The sequence below is a fragment of the Haliaeetus leucocephalus genome, unplaced genomic scaffold, assembly GCF_000737465.1.
Source record: "Haliaeetus leucocephalus isolate CR32 unplaced genomic scaffold, Haliaeetus_leucocephalus-4.0 Scaffold173, whole genome shotgun sequence".
Classification (NCBI taxonomy): domain Eukaryota; kingdom Metazoa; phylum Chordata; class Aves; order Accipitriformes; family Accipitridae; genus Haliaeetus; species Haliaeetus leucocephalus.
The window spans coordinates 1125529-1143746 of record NW_010972609.1 but is presented as its reverse complement, the minus strand read 5'-3'; the positions used below and the strand labels follow the sequence as shown (position 1 = coordinate 1143746).

At 36.9% G+C, this 18218-nt stretch overlaps 1 protein-coding gene across 1 annotated transcript in view; it reads left to right on the top strand.

Annotated features, from left to right (window-relative positions):
- The first annotated feature begins 386 nt into the window (after window positions 1-386).
- PPFIA1 (protein tyrosine phosphatase, receptor type, f polypeptide (PTPRF), interacting protein (liprin), alpha 1) overlaps window positions 387-18218 on the top strand; it is a 57122-nt gene continuing 39290 nt past the window's right edge. Inside the window, exons 1-2 of the mRNA XM_010563680.1 lie at window positions 387-908; window positions 2021-2284. Coding sequence (XP_010561982.1) covers window positions 2021-2284 — 264 coding nt within the window. The 5' untranslated portion in view covers window positions 387-908. The remainder of the gene's footprint in view (window positions 909-2020; window positions 2285-18218) is intronic.

The following is an 18218-nucleotide window of genomic DNA, read 5'->3' as shown; positions in this document are numbered from 1 at the left end:
GGGGGGGGGGGAGAAAGCAGAAAAGCCCCGTCTCCTCAGCCAGCATCTTTGTTTGTCGGGCCCTGCCGCGGGGAAGAGGAGCGGCGAGTTACCGGTGCCCCCCCCCGTCTCTCTTCGGGGCCTTCCTCCCCCGCCTGTGCTTCCCGGGCGCTGCCTCCGTTCTCGGCGGGTTTGTTTTACCCCCTCGCGGCTGGATATCTCGGGTCCGGAGCATCGTCGGTGGGACCGGCCGGGCCGAGCACGGGTGGAGGACTAACGCGGAGGAAACAACAGGTCTCCCTTCTCGGCTTCCAAAGCGATACCCGCGCCTTGCTCTTGGGATTATAAATGTTTGAACTAAGACCCAGGGAACTGGAAGGAGAGCCTCCCGTTGGAATTAACAGAAGAGAAAAGAAGGGAGGCTTTTCCAAATCCTTTACGAGAAAGCTCGTGCCGACTTCCCATGCTGTCCGTACTCTCTTTAATAACGCGATTGTGACCTGAGTGGAATTTATGAGCGATGAACTATTGAAGCTTGTTGCACCACTGCATCAGACTACGGTTTTGGTTTTTTCTTTTTTTTCTTAGCACATGATTCCCCCATCCCAGCTGTTGCAGGACCTATGGGCCAGTAATAGAGGGATGGGAAGCTGAGACGGTTGATTTTCACATTCTTGTGTTCTGGGGACTTGGCTAGTTAGCTGAAGCTGCTGCTGCTTTTTACTGGATCTGCTCTTTTCTCGGCAGGTTTATTTGTTTTCACGTGCACGGGGTGTTTCAATTAAACAGATGTTGGACTAGAGCTGAATGGATGCTTTGCAATCCAAAGGGGTTTTTGGGATAACTAAAAACTACTAAAAACAGAGAAGAACTGGTACGGCAGGAAACCTGGGGCCTGTTTTCCAAGCCTTTTTATTTTATTGAGCAAGGTAAATAACATAGTGGTGTTGAAAATACAGGGCTGATGGTAGTCATGCATGAAAATGTTACAAAGCACTTCAGGCTGTTCCAAGTCCTTCAAGGGATTGAGGGGTCCCACAGTAAGGCTCGGAATAAGTTTAATTGTTCTTTAAAATGTTCAGATACGAGTGTGAAATTTAAGGCTGAGAACAAATGTTGTGGTACCTGAGAGGTTGAGTGCGCTACTTTTTCTGATTTGCCTTAGGTTCTTGTAGGTTTGTGGTGTTGAGAGAGGCTGTCTGAAGAACTTTAGAAGTCTTAGTGGTTCAGTGAGAGCATGCAGTAATTATATTAGTGGTTTTTTCCATGCTTTTTTAAAACTTGATGCCTTGGCCTCTTGTAAGGATCTGTTAGGATCTCTTAAATTCCTTCCAGTTTAACAGTACAGTACTTTTATTTATGTTGTTAACTGTATTCATACTCTGCCTTTAATTATTTTTGCTTACCTTTGCTTTTGTTATCCACAGTGACAGCTGCTACCATTTCATAATGAATTTTTTGCTTTTTATCTTCCTTTACGTGTGTATCTCCTGAATTGGACTATTTGGATTTATCACTAATTTACATGCATCACTTTTACCATAGACTTTCTACAGCCAGCATAAGCTCAAAGTACTGTTTTAGATACTATCTTTGTAAGTTTCAAGCGTTGGAAGAAGCAGATAATGAGTCTCAAAATATGCACTGTAATCAGTTACTGCTGTAAGTGTATAATTTTTGGTGGCATGCTGCATGCCTTATCTTTGTTTTTTTAAAGTTCTCAGAAGCAGTTTACTCTTAACAAAAATATAAGTCCATTAAAATGAGATCACAGTTTGAAACGTAGCTGTAAAAATCTGGTTTTGCAAGAAGTCACAAGATTCTCATTATGAAGTGATGCCTTGATTAAATTGATTGTACACCTTTTCTCCTGCAGTCTTAATGAAATAGTGGCAAGCACTAAGGTGTTGGCAACCTTTGCTGATGCTATCATTGAGAAAACTAAGTTGGTACTATGGGTAGTATCCAAAGCTCCTTTGCTTATCCTGTTTAGATTTGACTTTAAATTTATGGTCTTTGTTTTGTCTTATTTTGTTTCAAGATGATGTGTGAGGTGATGCCAACCATCAGTGAGGCAGAGATTCCCTCTGGGGGAAATGGAGGCCATGGTTCAGGTTCCCCGTTACAGTCAGATGCTGATTCCCATTTTGAGCAATTAATGGTATCCATGTTGGAAGAAAGGGATCGCCTTCTGGAAACACTAAGAGAAACTCAGGAGACGCTAGCATTGACCCAGGGCAAGCTACATGAAGTTGGTCATGAGAGAGATTCCTTGCAGAGGCAGCTCAATACTGCACTTCCACAGGTATGGACGTTTTGAAAGGAAGGTATCTTTTGATATTTGTATTCTCTGTGGTATTTTGTTGGCTTTTTGTGTATTTAATTTACTGAAGCGTCAGGTCATGTTAAGGGAAGATGAATCTAGCTTAGTACTTTCCTGAAGTACCTGTTGGTCCTTGCTCACTTTGAGAAAGATGCAAAAGCAGGGAGCATCAGCCCTTTCCCTCCAGTATGCTTTCCCAGTTTCTGGCATTTCTTTGGCTTAGCCTGAGTGTGAAGTCGTATCTACATCCTTTCGTTTAATAGAACTTCATAGACTTTCTTCTGTCACTAGTATTTTTTTTAATGTTGTTTCTAACTGCCTTATTCACGTGCTTAAGAATTACATACCGGCCATTCTGATACTGTTATGGCCTTTGATTTAAAAACCTGAAAAGTTTAAGACTGCTACCTTGTGAATACTTGCTGAGTTGTCATGGCAGTGTAGAAGCCCAAGTGTGTTGTTCAACTCATTTAGTTCTTTAGTTCCTTTTGGAGAGTTTGGATTTGTTTGTTTGTTTGTTTTTTGTCTTGTTAGGAGTTAATAATATTGACTCTGGGGGATGCAGTGTACCAACATACAGCCTGTAGTGTAAATATTTTACATAGGGCAGTAGTGCATAGTTAGGAAGGGTGATCGGTGTCTACAGAACGTCTTGGTTTTTATCCATTCTAGTTAAAAAGAATACAACTGAACTTTGAACGCTTGGAAAAGCATTTGTTTGTAGGCAAAGCAGAGGCTGCTTTCAGGTGTCAGTTAACTGTTGATAGCCTTGCACTTTCTAGCGTGGTCGGTTGTCCCAAGTATGTCATGATGATGTTATACTTGCATACATTATTCCAAGAATACTTGTTATTTTTACAAATGTTTACATATCCTTTAATATTGTAATTACTGTTTATACCCTCTAAAACAGTAGTTTTAAACCCTTCTGACCCTTCTGTTTCCACTGCTTTCGTTATAATGTAATCACTGTATGACTCTTGGTATGGTAATTGGTACTGGCAATTACTAAGGGATAGAAACTAAAAAGTAATACATGTTAATCTAGTTGTGTTACAAGGGTGTGATGGAAATCAGAAAGGAGAACTTTCCAACCTTTGCTGCTCCCTGTGTTAAATCATGTGCTGCAGGCAAAAATCATTCTTTGTTTTTTTGTTGCAATAATTGTGGCTTCTCTTTAGCCGCTATTTCAGGTCTGCTACATTAATGGATGCCATTAACCAATTGTATGATCTGTAGACTGTTATACTTGAATTTGTGGCTGAGTAGAATCACCCAAGGTCTAAACTGTACTGTTCCTCTTTTCTCTTTTAAGTTCTTAGCTTTTCTTCCTAAATCTAGTAAGCTACTTATATGTAAACATTTCTTTCTAAACGTTTCTAAAAGATTAATGCAGTTAAAAACAATTCCCATTTTGTATGGGTTCATGTGAAATCTGTAGGAAAGCAAGTCTCATAGTTCGGTTGAGAGAGAAATTTTACTGCAATTTTATATAAATATACAGCAGTGTATGTATTTTTGTAGATTGCTGTTGAAAAATACTGTTGTCGTGGTGTGAAACTATGCCACTTTTGTCCTCAGTGGTGCTTAAGCTCAAATGATTGTGGAAGGTGATGATGGTGCTTTCAAAAGTCAAAAATATTTTTATTATTCTTGCTACAATCAGAAGTAGCTGCTGTATTTGACAAGTTTTTGTTGTTGTTATGGTAAAGAGTCAGTTACTTCATAGGTGTAAATTTCTGGCGAGGAGAAACAATGTTTGTTGTTTTTTTTAAATTCTAGTAAGTGTTCACTAGGAAAACTTTGTGGTGACTGTAATACTTGAAACTATTCAAACTTTTTTGTTAATTATTTCAAGCTGAGCATTCTTTTGAACTGCTGTCTCAAATGACCCATTGTTTAGCTGTGGATTTCAAGGAGGGGTAGAAGCAGGATAACTTTAAATTTACTGACAACTGTGTTATATTTTTTTTTTTTCAGGAAAGAAGGGATTTAGTAGTGTACATTTTTTTTGAAGTTTTTTTTATCATAGTAGTTATTTTCAATTTAGTAGAAAGAGATGTGAAGATCAATTTAACTAGTTGTACAAATACCAGTATAACTGCAGGAATTACTAGGTCACTATGTAACCAATGTATTATTTTTTCCCTCAGACTTGGCATATACCTTGTAACATGTCTTTGTAGTTGATTTGGGAGTACTTTATCTTAAGGAGTATTAAATTGAATTGTTTGTAGGTACACTTTTCCTGTTTTATATTTTTAGCTGAATCAGCCAGTTAGAAAGTTCTGATGACTGATGGAAACTCCTTGTATAAAAGAAGGAATGCCAGATCGATTGCTTCTATACCAAAACTACTTCTCTGTCTTTAATATGAAGACACTCAATTTCTAATGGCATCCCTCTACTTAATTCCTTATATTCACTGAGTTTCTGTGTGTAAGGAAGAGGCTCATACTGGTGTGTGTATAGTTAAAAAATGGCAAATGGGTACTTGTGTATTTGCACATCTTTTAGATGATAAAAGTAAATGCAATTTATTCTGCAGCAGTGATGTGCATTTTCTGAAGTGACAAAGAAGCAGACTTTGTACATACAAGAGCACATACTTGTAATGTGGTGGTCAGCTAATAATTTAAAAGCCTCAGTTCTAGCTCACATAAACCTGAAACAGGTATTTAGAGTAAGAAGACTTTTGTTGTGGATGTCCAATTCACAAAGGGAAGAGCATTCCAATCGTATAGATGTGCTTTATCTGTTACATTTACACAGAGTAAAACTGACAAGTTTTTCTTGTATGGACAGCTGGAAATGAAATACATCAACATTGTCTTGATAAAATAACTGGATTCTTGGCAATGCTTTTTGTTTTCTGGGAGTTACCTTCTATTATAGCTTACCCTAGTCAAACTGTACTCTGACCTTGGAAGATGAACTTGATGAAATCAAATTGCTGTGCAAGAACTTAAAATTAATTTTACTCTTCCTGGAATTTAAATTTATACTTTGAGAACTTAGAGAACTTTTATTTTTAATGTAAACACATTCAGTTATGATTTATTTATGGTCTTAGTGGACTTAATTATGCCCTTTATGTGCCTTCTAGAGTATATTCTACAACATTCAGGGTTCAAAATTTTTAAGTTAATCTGCGAAACATGCAGGATGCTACTGCATTTAAAAGTTAAGTTTTGAACTTAAGGTAGATGAGTTCCAAGTAACTGCCACTTCTTGCTATTAAGGTATTGTAGGTTAGGGTTCATTTTGCTGGTAGAATTTCATGTAGACGTTTCTGTAAATGACAACAAGATATTTGTTTTGGATGGAGAACACTAGAGTTTAATTTACAGAGACTCTGGTACCTAGCACAAATAAAAGCACAGTTGATGAATTCACAGCAACTGTTATCGGGATGACAATTTTAATATGTATGTTAAGAATTTTATAAGCTGATGTACAAATATTATGCTTCTATAATACAACAACACTCTTATTAAGATCCATCTTAATCTTGCACTTCTAATCTTTTGGTCTTAAATTTATCATGCTTTATTTTCATTTCTGTGCAAGGTAAGTAAAATAGAAGTTTTTTCTGTATTTGTGATGGTCCTGTTCAGAATTTCTGTATTCAGCAAGGTATATATAGGGGCAGATGAGAACTTTGTCAGAGGCTGTGTGTATCTGTGTGTAAATAAGAGCACTTTACTGTAGTGTGGAGTTAAAGGTGGAAAAAAAAGCTGCCTATAATTTTGGTTTGGCTTTGGCTTTACTAGGTTGCTCATCATATCTTCATTTAAAGTGAGTCCGCAGCAAGCCATCTTTAGTTGCTTTCTATCTATAGTAAATATTTTATCACTACTGCACGCTTCAGTTAGAAATAGTGTGTGTCTGTTTGTGTTCACTTAAGTTCAGGTATGTCTCTATAGAATGATCTTCCTTAGACAATCTCAGAAATACTGTTTGATGTCTTGCTTGTAAGAAATATCTACACACTTGGTCTGAAGACTGCCCTGGTATTGTTTTATAATGATGAACTTAAGGATTTACTTGCCATTTTAATAATGGTGGTGTTTGGATTTTCTCCAGACAAGTTTTAAATAATACAGGATGTCATAGATGTAGAAATGAGTGTACGTAATGTGAAGAAAACAGTTGCAGAAAGGACATTAAGTAAAGGGCTTGCCAAACTTTGCAGCAGCTGAAATTGCCCTAGCATTTTAAGTGCAACTCCATTTACAGTATTCACAACTGTTAAGCCTTGAGGTGTCATAGCTTATACTTCTTACTCTAGCAAGATGTGGTACTGACTTCTAGATAAATGACATTAATCTTAGCAGAGAGCCATGTATCCAGAAATGCTAGAGATCCAGAAGGATTTCAGCTGTGCAAATGTATGTCAGAGCAGACGTGTCCTCCATTTCTCTCATCCCATTCTGACAGCGAAGATGAATGTGACTCTTCCTGTTGCATTTTCAGACAACTATAATTTTAGTCTTGTCTATGCTGCGTTTCAGTTGCTAAATCTTTCTTGGCTCTTACTGTTAGTAAATTACTGAATAGATTTGTCTTTATCTACACCAGTTTGTCAGATGGAGGCAGGAGTTAATGTTCAGAATTCTTCACTGACTATATCAATAAACCTCAACTTCCGTAACATTTCTTTCGTAGCAAGGCATAGAAACAGACAACTTTTGTCCAAAACCTTCAAAATATGAAGTTATCTGAAAGTATGCTCTACGACTGGGCAAAAAGAGAGAGGAATAGCTACACTTAAATAATATAATGGAGTATACTGAGGACCATGTCTCTAGCATTTGTTCTGACTTCTTAGTTTCTCATTTCAATATGTTTGGGTGAGTTTGTTTATTGAAACATCCCACCCCTACACAGCAGACAATCTGCTTGTCTGTTGTTAGCAACTTGCTGTTTATACTGTGCTTTTAATTTAGGCTACCTTGATTATAAATAGACCTTTTAGCTAGATTAAATTTAGAATTAGTTTTAAGTTTTCTTGTATTTGAGTATGGACTTTAGTGCTGTTAGGATGTCCCATCAATCCCTTTAATAAAAAGATTTTATGAAGTCTAGAACTATTGTTTTTATTTTCCTTAGTTTATATGTGGGAAGAATGTTTTGGTGATGACACAGAAATGCTTTTTGTTTGTTTTTAATAGTGGATGTAGCCCTGAAAGATGAGCTAGTGATTATTTTTTCCTACTTTTCTGTTACTATGTACAAATGTCTGATAATGTGTTTATTAATATTTGGTGTGCTGTAGTCTAACTTGCAGTCTAACAAACAGGCTGTATATAAGCTTGGGTGAAAAGAGCTATAATCAAAACAAGTTGTTTTAAAAATATAAGGTGAACTTCACATATATACTCATCTATGCTAACTCACCTGTAGCCTCTTGTACAACAGGTAGTGTTTATTCTGGTATTCTGAGAATTCTTTGTATGCAAGCCCTTCTATTTTTTCTGGGTTCTTTTTAAGAGTATAACTAAAAACTCCTTTAAAGGTACTTGTTAGCAACACTTAAAGACTGAGTTTGGCTACATAGTTGCAATTTCCATCTAGATATTTAAAAAAAAAAAAGAAAAAACTTTTTTTTTTTTTAGCAGGTAAATATGAATTAAAAATACATTTCTCCCCCCTTACAAGTTCTTAGTGTTTTAACATCCACTGGCCTCTGACTTTGGTTTCTCCTTTCTGGTATTTATTTAGGAGAGGTGGATGTTTGTTTTAGTCACTATAGGATTTGATCTTAGAATTAAGAGTGCACATTTGTTTGTGTTTTGATATATGTAGATCCCTTATGGTTAACAATGTTATCAGAGAACCTGAATCTTTGGAGAGAATATTTTAGCTGTCTATTAGTAATTTTGTTTTTTGCTCTTCCTCAGTTAGCTCTGCATCGCAGAACTCAATTAATATACTTCACATTTTAACTTCATTTTGCTTTTTTTTTTTACTTTTCCTGCTTTAAATGAATATGGCAGAGGTCTTCATGTAAGCTGCTTCTAGCAATTTAGGGAGCTTAAGTCACTTTAAGTCTGTAAGACTGACTGGTATCTGTTGACATATATTAGAAAATACTTATCATAATCTCTTGCGCATATGGATCTCAAGCCACAAACATTGAGAAGGGATAAATTTGCATTGTGTGTGTCAGGTAATCTCTATGTTATAACTTCCCAAGTGTATTTTTTGTAAGCCTGCCTGTGGAGTCTCCAAGTGTAAATGGGGAAATGTGTGGCAATTCTTGCCAGGAGAAATGCTTTCACATTCTCCAGGCTGAAAGAAGAATTATTTTGCTGTCCAGTGGAGTGAGTTTTTTATTCAACTTGACTTTTTCACAGGAGTGCATGGAAATACTGTTTCTGCATTTTGTAAACTCCAGATAACTGTGTAGTGAGCTGAATACATATCTGTAGGTCACTTGAGGAGATTACTCTTCTAGTTCATATATTCAGAATTAGAGGAGTACTATGATCACAATGCTTGTTAAAGTTAATGCTCGGTTTCATTCTGATGTGTTGTTTTCCTTTAGGTTCTCTGTAAATTGATGTGAATAGTTGGTTAACTTGTTTTTTTTGCCTATGACCTTTATCTGTTTCAGATGTTACCTTGGGTTTCGTATAAGCTCTGTGGAAAATCAGCGCCTTTTCTTCTGATCAGCATGACGTGGCTCTGTGGCCTGTTCCTACAGTGGCTAGAGCTGTAACATTTTTAGAAGAGAAGCTTTGTTGCTTAATCTTCTCTTCTGCTATTCCACAGTGGCTAGCCTTGAACTTTTCTCATGTGTTTATGTTTGTGTCTACTCAGGGATATGGTTTTTGAGGATGGTAGTGAAAATCTTAACGGGAATATAATTTTGGTTGCATCTGAAATACTATGACTTTTGATGGGTACATATGAATAAGAACAGTCAACATATCTTGTACTGTAGTTCAGCTGTTTTATGGCTATGTTTTCAGAAATGTATAGATATAGTATTTTGGTTTAGAACTTCTATGAGATGCTCCAAGATTCCTTAACAAAAAGATCCTTATACTACCAGTATTAAGCAAAATCAGATACCTTCAGGACAGATCTTAAACAAGGACCATCACTTGTTTAAAGGGCCATGTGGAAAAAAGCTTGAGAAATTTGATATGCGCATCCTTCTAGTTTTGTTGAGGAGAAAAAAGAACTTCCACTTGGAAGATAAGCAAGTGGTTTCTATTTGTTGTGATAGGAAAATGGACAGCCTTTGTGGTTTTTTTGTTTGTTTGTTTATTTTTTTTATTTTAAAAATTTTTTTCTTATTTCCCCCCCCGCCCCCCCCCTCCCCCCCCATAGAACAGTAGTCTCTGTTTGGGTATGCTCTGGACCATGCCGTGTTGTGCCTTACTCCTATTGCTAGTACATGGTAGAGTTTGGTATCTAGCTCTGTTTCACATCTAATCGTCTGGACATATTCTGAAGCACAGTGCTTGTTTGTTTGTTTGTTTTTTTTAATCCTACCTCCCATATAAATAAATCTTGAATTTGGTTCTGTTCAGTTTAAATTATGTGTAGGGAAACGTTGTTTTTAAATGCATATTTACCTTTTATAAAGAATTGCAGGGTAGAATATCTGGTAAAAATGAGTAAAGAATGTAGGCCATGAGTTAATAAACTCTTTGCTGTTGAAAGAAGTGAGATTGGTGGGTTTTTTTTTTCCCACCTCAAATTTACAGAACAGTGCACAGTATAAGGACATAATTATATAAGCTTAGGTAGCTGAATAATTTATGTAGTTAAAAAAACCAAAACAAAGCCACCTTAAGATGTGCAGCTTAAACAAAGAATTTTTGTGTTGACCTATACAAAGTTTAGACTGGCTCGATGTATAGTTCAAAGATATAACTATGAATGTTCATCTAGAGAACCTTGCAGTTGGTGAAGTTTATTCATCATTGTCTTAACATTGACCGTTTCCTGTAATGAGAAATGGTGTTTATTTTGAATTACTTGGAAAGGAATTTTGGCTGCCCAAATCCTTGGTGTAAAAGCTGAAACTTTCTTTAATGTGGAGAGGGCTCACTCAATAAAGAGGATTGTAAATTCCTGTTATTTTAATGGTACTGGATCTATGGTTATGTCAGTAAATAGTAACCAATTTTTAAGCTGTTGTAGTACTATTTCTGAATTTTCAAGTGTGATCATGAAACAAGTCACTGAAAAGGGAGAGAGATATCTGAAAGTGGACTTGCTTGTTTGTTTTATTGTATGTTTCACGGAATGCTTGATACAAAAGTTTTCTCACTGTGTAATTCAAAATTGTTTTAGAAAAGAAAATTGGGGGAAAAGGGAATTCTGCTGTATGCACCTGAAAGGACTTCTGTCTTGATCAATGGCAGAATTTAAATTGTCAATTTCTGGGTTTGAGTTGTGGATTCTCAAATGTCTTATGTGAGCCCGTCACACAAAATAGTTTAGCAATATATACTTTTGCCAATAGAATGTCATAGTCAAAACTCTCCTTTTCTTTGCACTGCTATCCATAAATGGGAAATGTGCTAGCTGAAATGGTGCTCTGTAACATGGTGGGGTTTGCAGGTCTCTATTAACCTTGCCGAATGAATAATACTGGACCTAAATTCTCTTACTAGCTGTGGTTTTCACTGTAGTTTGTGCTTGAGTAAGACTTGTGGATTTACTGTTCCCAGTGGGAACCTGAACTCTGTGTAATTTCATATTCTTTAAGGTTCTGTTGTGTATTGTGTTTAAAGTCCTGACTGACATCTCACACTTGAATCGCTTGCTTCTACTAGGATTTAAGGTGTGGGCTGTCTTTTGTGTTTTAATTTGGAAACCCAGAAATAAAAGAAACTTTTGACCCAAATCAGAGTTCATTTAAAGATTTAAATGGGATTCTGTTTTTGAAAGAGTTACCTGTAGTAATAGAAGTTCTTCAGATAATCTAATTATGGGTGTAAAGGCTAACTCTACACCTGAGAGACCAAGGTTGGAACAGCAGAGCATGTATGGAGAGCTGTCTTGGATGTATGGGTGAATCTGGTTGGGGTTTTTGCATGTTTATGCATGTCTTAGGTAAACTTCTAACTTTAGAATATCTCTTCAAAGGTCTCTCTATTTGCCATATTACATTCAGCTGAATGCCCAAAAGTTTGGTGTAAATAATTTCAGGGATGCCTTGGGATACCACTGTGAATTTTTTTTTTTTTTTAATTCCAGAGTAATGTATTTTTCATGCAGTATTATCACCTTTTTGTAGTTCATGGGGAAAAGGCTTAGAAGGTCATAACATTCTTTTGGCTTTGTGTTGAAGAGCATGAGGCAGGTGCATCTAGTAATTTATTTCATTTAGAACATGTAGCTTGAGTTTTCAGAATGTCTTTTGAGGGTGTGGTTCAACAACATTATCTTCCAAAAGCTGAGCCTTTGTTTTTAGAAATCTGGAATTACTTTACTTCATGTAAAGTGGAAATAAAAAAGCTTTTTAGGATTTTAGCTCTCACTACTTGTCCATGCAGGAAAGCAGCTGTCCTTTTCCCCTCCAGTAACCTTATTTATTCTGATACTTACATTGGTGTAACTCTGATCCCCTGTTGGAACCGTAGTCTTTAGAGACTGCATAACACTCTTCTGTATTTTGTGTAATTGTTGTAAAAGATTAAGTCCTGGGAGGTAGTAGAGGAGAAATGGGCCAAGCATGCCTTTTCTCTCAACTGAATAGGAGGCTGCAGGGTTTCCCAGTTGCATCATCTTTCCCTTGTTTGTAGCCCAGTGTGGAATAGGAGCTTCTTCCTCTCCTTAGACCAGGTTCCTCACCAATCCATCTTTTGCTTCTGCATTTCTTACTGGTTACAGTGTATTAACAGACTGTCCTTGTGCCTTTTTTTTTTTTTTCCCCCCCCCCCCCTCCTTCCCTGCCTTTTAGTGTTATTCATACCCCTGGTTTTGTTCTGTGATGTACCAGGCTTTTTGGGTTCAGGTAGTTTCGAAGTTTGGAACTGTTGACTAGGGATATCTTTTGTGGCAGGCAAAAAATTTTTTAAAAAAAACGCTTCCCCCCCCCCCCCCCAACAACTCTTTGACACTTAATCTGTGTTGCTGAGTTAAGTTTTTGTGTGTTTAAATACCAGACTTCTCTGTTCTAAGACCTAAGACTATACTCTTTTTGCATGGGCTTTAGAGTTGACTTTATTTGTAAAAATTGAGCAACTTTTCCATGGAATGGTCCAGTTGCATTTATTCCGAATATTGCTGATTTGGATATATTTAGCTTCAGTTAGCCCAGTAAATTCACTTAGCATGTAAACTGGGGTGATAGAGTACAAAGACAAATAAAATGTAAAGAGCCTGTAAGTTGAATTTCCTGCTGAAGGCATCTGTCTGTCTTCATTGAGTATTACTTGCTTAAACAAGTTTGAAATTATAAGACTGAAGTGTTCATCACTTGGCAAAAAAAAAAATAAAATATATATAATAGGAGAGCACTGAAGGGGAAGTACATGTTGATGCTTGTTTAATGAGGGTGCCTTGGCCAGCCTTATTCAGATATTCCCAAGCATTCTCTTTTAACATAGTGTGAAAAACGTACTTTACAACTACTAGCCACAGAACTAAACCTGACAACTAGAGGCCTAGATGAATGATTAGAATAGGGCAGGGCAGTACCTCAGCTGCTGCTTACAGTTTTTGCAAGCAGGAGTATCTTGTCACTGAAATAATCATGCATGACTGATCTTGTCCTGGGTCTATTTCAAAAAAATAGTGAAGTATTAGTTATGTGAGGATTAATTTTTTAAACACACTAGAACACAGTATTTAGGTTTAAACAATTTTTAATTCATAAAAGTCATAGGAATTTAATATTAAATGTCAGCTGAGCCAGAATTGTGCTATTTCTTGCGAGTGCAGTATGTTTAGAGTTGATATACAGGGAAAATGCATACTTTTCCTTGCCCAAGGAAACCGACAGTTCAGTGTTGTTTACAACTTAAAAGGTCTTGCTATAGCTTTTGTAGTAGCTGCTTAGCCTTCATAATGGGGGGTCCCAGGAAAAATACTGAACTTATTAAATTTAATCAGCATCGTGCAGTTGTTTTACAGTTTGGCATTTTTGAGGAGCATTGTATGCTGTGAAATCCTGTATAGGATCCCAGGAAATCTTGACCAGCTTTATGTGGAGAGGAGAAACTTCAGTGAAATCTCTATAGTGTCATATTAAAGATGGAGACTGGTTTTGTGCCATATCTTGTCGAACTGGTCATGCAAGATTCTTCCTCTTTAATTAAGTACAACTGTATTCTCCTTTTGCCATAGTGGGTATGGGTGTGGGTAGGTTTCTTCACTGCCATGGACTCCAAAAATGGAGATGCCTAAAGCTACAACTAAGAAGTTGTGCTACTACTTACTGTATTAGTTACTAATCAAAATAGACTAGGCTAGGGGTGCAGGAATGTGGTAATTCATATTGTGAAACCCTTAGAATTCACTGATTCGGAGTGTAACTGAGAGGCATTTGTTTTTCTAACACCTGCCCCCATGTATTGTAAACTTATTTCTGTGTTAAGGTAAATGATTCTTCTGGAATATTGGTACTTGGACTGGTACAGTATTGGGAAGGATTACTGTGTTATTGACCAGTCTCAACAGTCACAGTTCTGCACAAAGTAGCGAGACACATCCCAAGTTGAAAAGCCTGTTTTTCAATGATGACTAAAGTTTTCCTGGTACATATTTTAGCTGATTGTGTACTTTTTTTTCTCCGAGTTGAACAAGCTTGGTATGGTTTTGAATACTTTTGTGCCATATCTGCCCTTTCAGGGGACATATTCATGTACATCCAAGAGCAGCTAAGGTGGAATTCTGCATAACCACCACAATGAAAAGACTCTAGTTATGTGATGGAATAAGGTTTTCAGCCACCATTGCATATGAATAGATGCTAAGTTTCATGCAAGTCTGAAGAGCGCTTCTGTATTTCCTATGCTTGCCGCTAGGCAGCTGTTACCCTACAGCTGTTGTAGTGGTTCTAGTTTTGGACTTCCTTACTCGGAAGAGTCACAATGTTGCCTGAGTAGGGACAACATTTAAAAGTATTTTACAAAGACAAGAGAAGAAAATAGCTTAAAACTAGAAACTAGTGTTTCTAGATAGTGCTCAGTTTGTTCATTTCTTGTTAATCCTCTGTGCATTCTGTTAAATTGCAGGGTAAATCCCCCAACTGAGTATTTGGAGAAAGCCTTTGGGAAGAATTAAGTACTTTGGTATAGTTGTTCACTGGTTCGATATGTAATCTTTGATACACATCTGTAGCTTTAAAAGTAGTTTAAAAAGCTATGGTAAAAATGGGTTGTGTCCACTCCGGCTTAACTGAAAATATACCCTGTGTGATCTACCATACTTTGAACAAGCCTCAAATGCTGGCAATGATTAAGGATGATGAAAAGATTAACAAACTACCTGGAGAAATTATGGATTTTTAATCTTTCAAAGATCGCAAGGCTAGTTGCCCTACAGGAACATGCTTAGCAAACTGTAAGTTGTTAGATTGAAAGAGGAGTAACTGGATGAAATTTGCTGACTTATTTAAACAACTTCATGTTCTCTTTCCTTAATTTCACAGACTTTCACAGAAGTTGTAGGATGCAGCTGTGGCTTAGTTTTGACTTCCAGCACATTATCAGCAAACAGTCTTGTAGATATCATTTGTTGCATATACGATTATTGTATTCACTCTGTTGTATGTAGGTCTAATTAACGGTGGAGCTTAGAAGATGCTCAGAGATCAGCATGTGTACCTTGCAGTGCAAAGTACAGTATATAATCAGTGACTGTTGGCTGTCCACTGATGCACGAAGATACATTTTTGCATGAAGCTTTGCCCCTAGTGTTGTATACATAACAGCACTGTTTTGCTGGGTTTAGAAAAAATGAAATGCAAGAGTATAGGTGGTAATGATTTTGCTAGTCTGGGTGGTTTATACAGGCTGTAGTTAATGATTTGAGTGTAGGTGGCTCCTGTTCGCCCCTCTTCGACTTATGCTTTGCTCTGTGTACTAGAGTTTACAGGCTCACTTTCCAAACTGTTCGTAGTGTGTATAAAGTTTGAGCATTGATTAATGTGGTGAAAGGAGAACCTCTGATCCTTCGAGGAGTGAGAGGCTGGATCTAGCCATGTTTGGTTTCCAGTACTTTTATCCCCCACACCCTAAATATGACATGTCTATCAGAAATGTGTTAGAACAGGGAAGAGGAGCTACAAGAGGGAGAACATGGAACTGGTGCGTTTCTACCTCTCTTTTCCTGTTACTTCTGCATTCCTCTTGCAAAGCTGCCAAATACCACCCTTCCTCATTTATGTTTTCTTGCACTTCAGCAAGCAGCGCTTCCTGACAGCTGGTAGCAATGAAGTCCGTATTTAGTGTTTTGTAGTTCAGGCTCAGTGAACGCTGTGCATAAATTTAAGCAACTCACTCGGGATGGTAACTGGAAACCTATTTATTACCATGGAGACTTGGTCTTACTATAAGCTTTTCCATTTTGCTCTTGGGCATATGTTTGGTACCTACTGGCTGTGAGTTAAGAGTCCTTTTGCTCATTGCTTGTCAAACGCTAGGCAGTTGATTGTACTTTCAGCTCCAAAGAGGACTGGAAACAGCGAGTTTCATTCCAGACCAATAACATTATGCAACTGTAAACACTTTAAAACTTAATTGCCTGTTTAGGATTGAGCAGTGTTAATGACGAAGCCTAGATAGGTCAATCCAAGAAGTAAGCTTGAAGAATACTGTACTAAAAAAGAGGGCTGGAATGATAAAAAGAAACTCAGGTTTAGTATTAGTCACTGACTGTCAGTTGGCAGCAATATTCACTTGAGTTCATGCAGTGTTAACAGTTTTTGCTAAAGGAAAAAAAAGGTATGTTTTCTGAGTCAAGGAAAATATAAACTTCTGAGAGTTGACCAAAGGTGGTATTAAATGTTTTAAAATATCTCAATACCACTAGTTGGAATGTGAGAATTTTTTTAATACTAAAGAAATCTGCACCTGTGTTTTGGTAGTGGTCTTTTGAGTTCTGAAACATCTTATGCATAAGGAGAAATAGGAAAGGAGGTTGATACATTAATTATATTATAAGCTACAGTGTATTCTTACTCTAGGGGGTAGTTAGCTCTAGTTGGAAAAACAACTACTTTGAGCATGAAAAACCTTTCAATGCTCTGAAATGCAAGAGTTTGACTTAACTGTATTTTACCATGACTTTAAGTATTTTCTTACATCCCCTTTTAAGTTGTTGGGGTTTTTGAAAACAAAAAATAAACTTACTTCATAGAACTGATTCTCTTAATGCTTGAAATAAGTTATATGTTTCCAGGTTAGAAAATTGAGGCTGCTTGATACTTAATGGAAATTAATTTCACTAGGTGAAAAGCAAAATATTTTTCTTTACCCAGTCTAGGCTGATTTTTCTCTTTCCCATTAGCACATGCCAGGGGTCTGGAAAGGTTGAAAGCAATCTGATATATTAGGCGGAACAGGCAGAGCATAATTTGTGTTGGTTGTTGTTTCTTCTGGATTTGTTGTTGTTAAAGTGTGTATAACTGTGTTTTCTTGGAAGGCTGGATTTGATGATTAAAACATGTCAATTCTTTCCGGTTTAAACTCTAAATACCCTTGAACTATTTCCTAATTCTGACTGTTAGCTTAAAAAAACCCTAACCTAAACTGGTATGACTTAATAGGTACAAAAATTTGCTTGCTAGGAACTTCCAGATGTATTGGGGATATTGGTCACTGTGTGCTACCTAAGGCCCTTAGGTTTGAAATGAAGAGGCTATGAAATACCCTGTTAAGCGTAGATATTTAGGTTTTCTTTGTTTTGTTTAAGACTGTGTATTTGTCATTTTCATGCATGCATCATTTGGAATAATTGTGGTTTATATGTAGTGTAAATAATGTGATGGAAACTTATCTCAGGTTCCATTGGTTTCTCATCCCTGATGGCCTGCACTTTCTCCAGTTGTTCTTATGCTCTCTTCAGCTTCTCAGATTTTTGAGTGGGTTGTTTAATATGCAGGCTATGGAACAGAATGTTAACAGTAAAACAAAGTATTACTTGGATATTAAACAGATAAATTCCACTCATATTTCTGGCAGAGATTGTCCTAAAGATGCAACAGTCGCATCTTCATCCTTGTATTGCCAGATGATACTACTTTAATAGTATTTCATATTTTCTTTGATGAATTTAAAATAGGTTTCTTTTTATGTCTTCATCCTTTAAATAAGCTTTCTGGTCATGTTGTTGCCTGTAATCCATGATTCCTTATCCACTGAAGAGTGGTGTGGCATTTTATTGTGGAATAATCTTTTTTGCTTGAGTAAATTCCAAACAAACTTACAGTTCTTTGTCTGTAGAGCGTGTACTATCTATAAATTACACTTGTAATAAACACAAAGAGAACCTGAAAGCTGTAATGTTCCTGGACCGAGATCTCGCAAGTAACCAAATGGCTTGTCAGCTAGACACCAGCAGATCCAACTTTTGGAAGGATGTTTATGTTGTGGCCTCTAAAATACTAAAGGTTGATGGTCGGTTCTGAAGGTTGATGTAAAAGAAACTATTGCTTTAAAAAAGTCACAGAGTTTGTGGACAACCACCCCCCCCCCCCCCCCCAAATGTATTACTGAACAACAGCAAACTTAATGGCTCAGTTTAGCTTTTTGTTGAGTTATTTATTTCTGGCAGCAAGAGTGTCATACTTGGAATGATTCAGTTGGTTCAGAAAGTTACTTTCTTCAGTAAACATTTCAGTTTAGCTTACAGTATGTGTGTTTGTCAGTATGTTCTAATCAACAGGGGATATTTACTTAGTATATTTGGCACTTTCTGACCGATTCTTGCAAGTGCTCTAAAG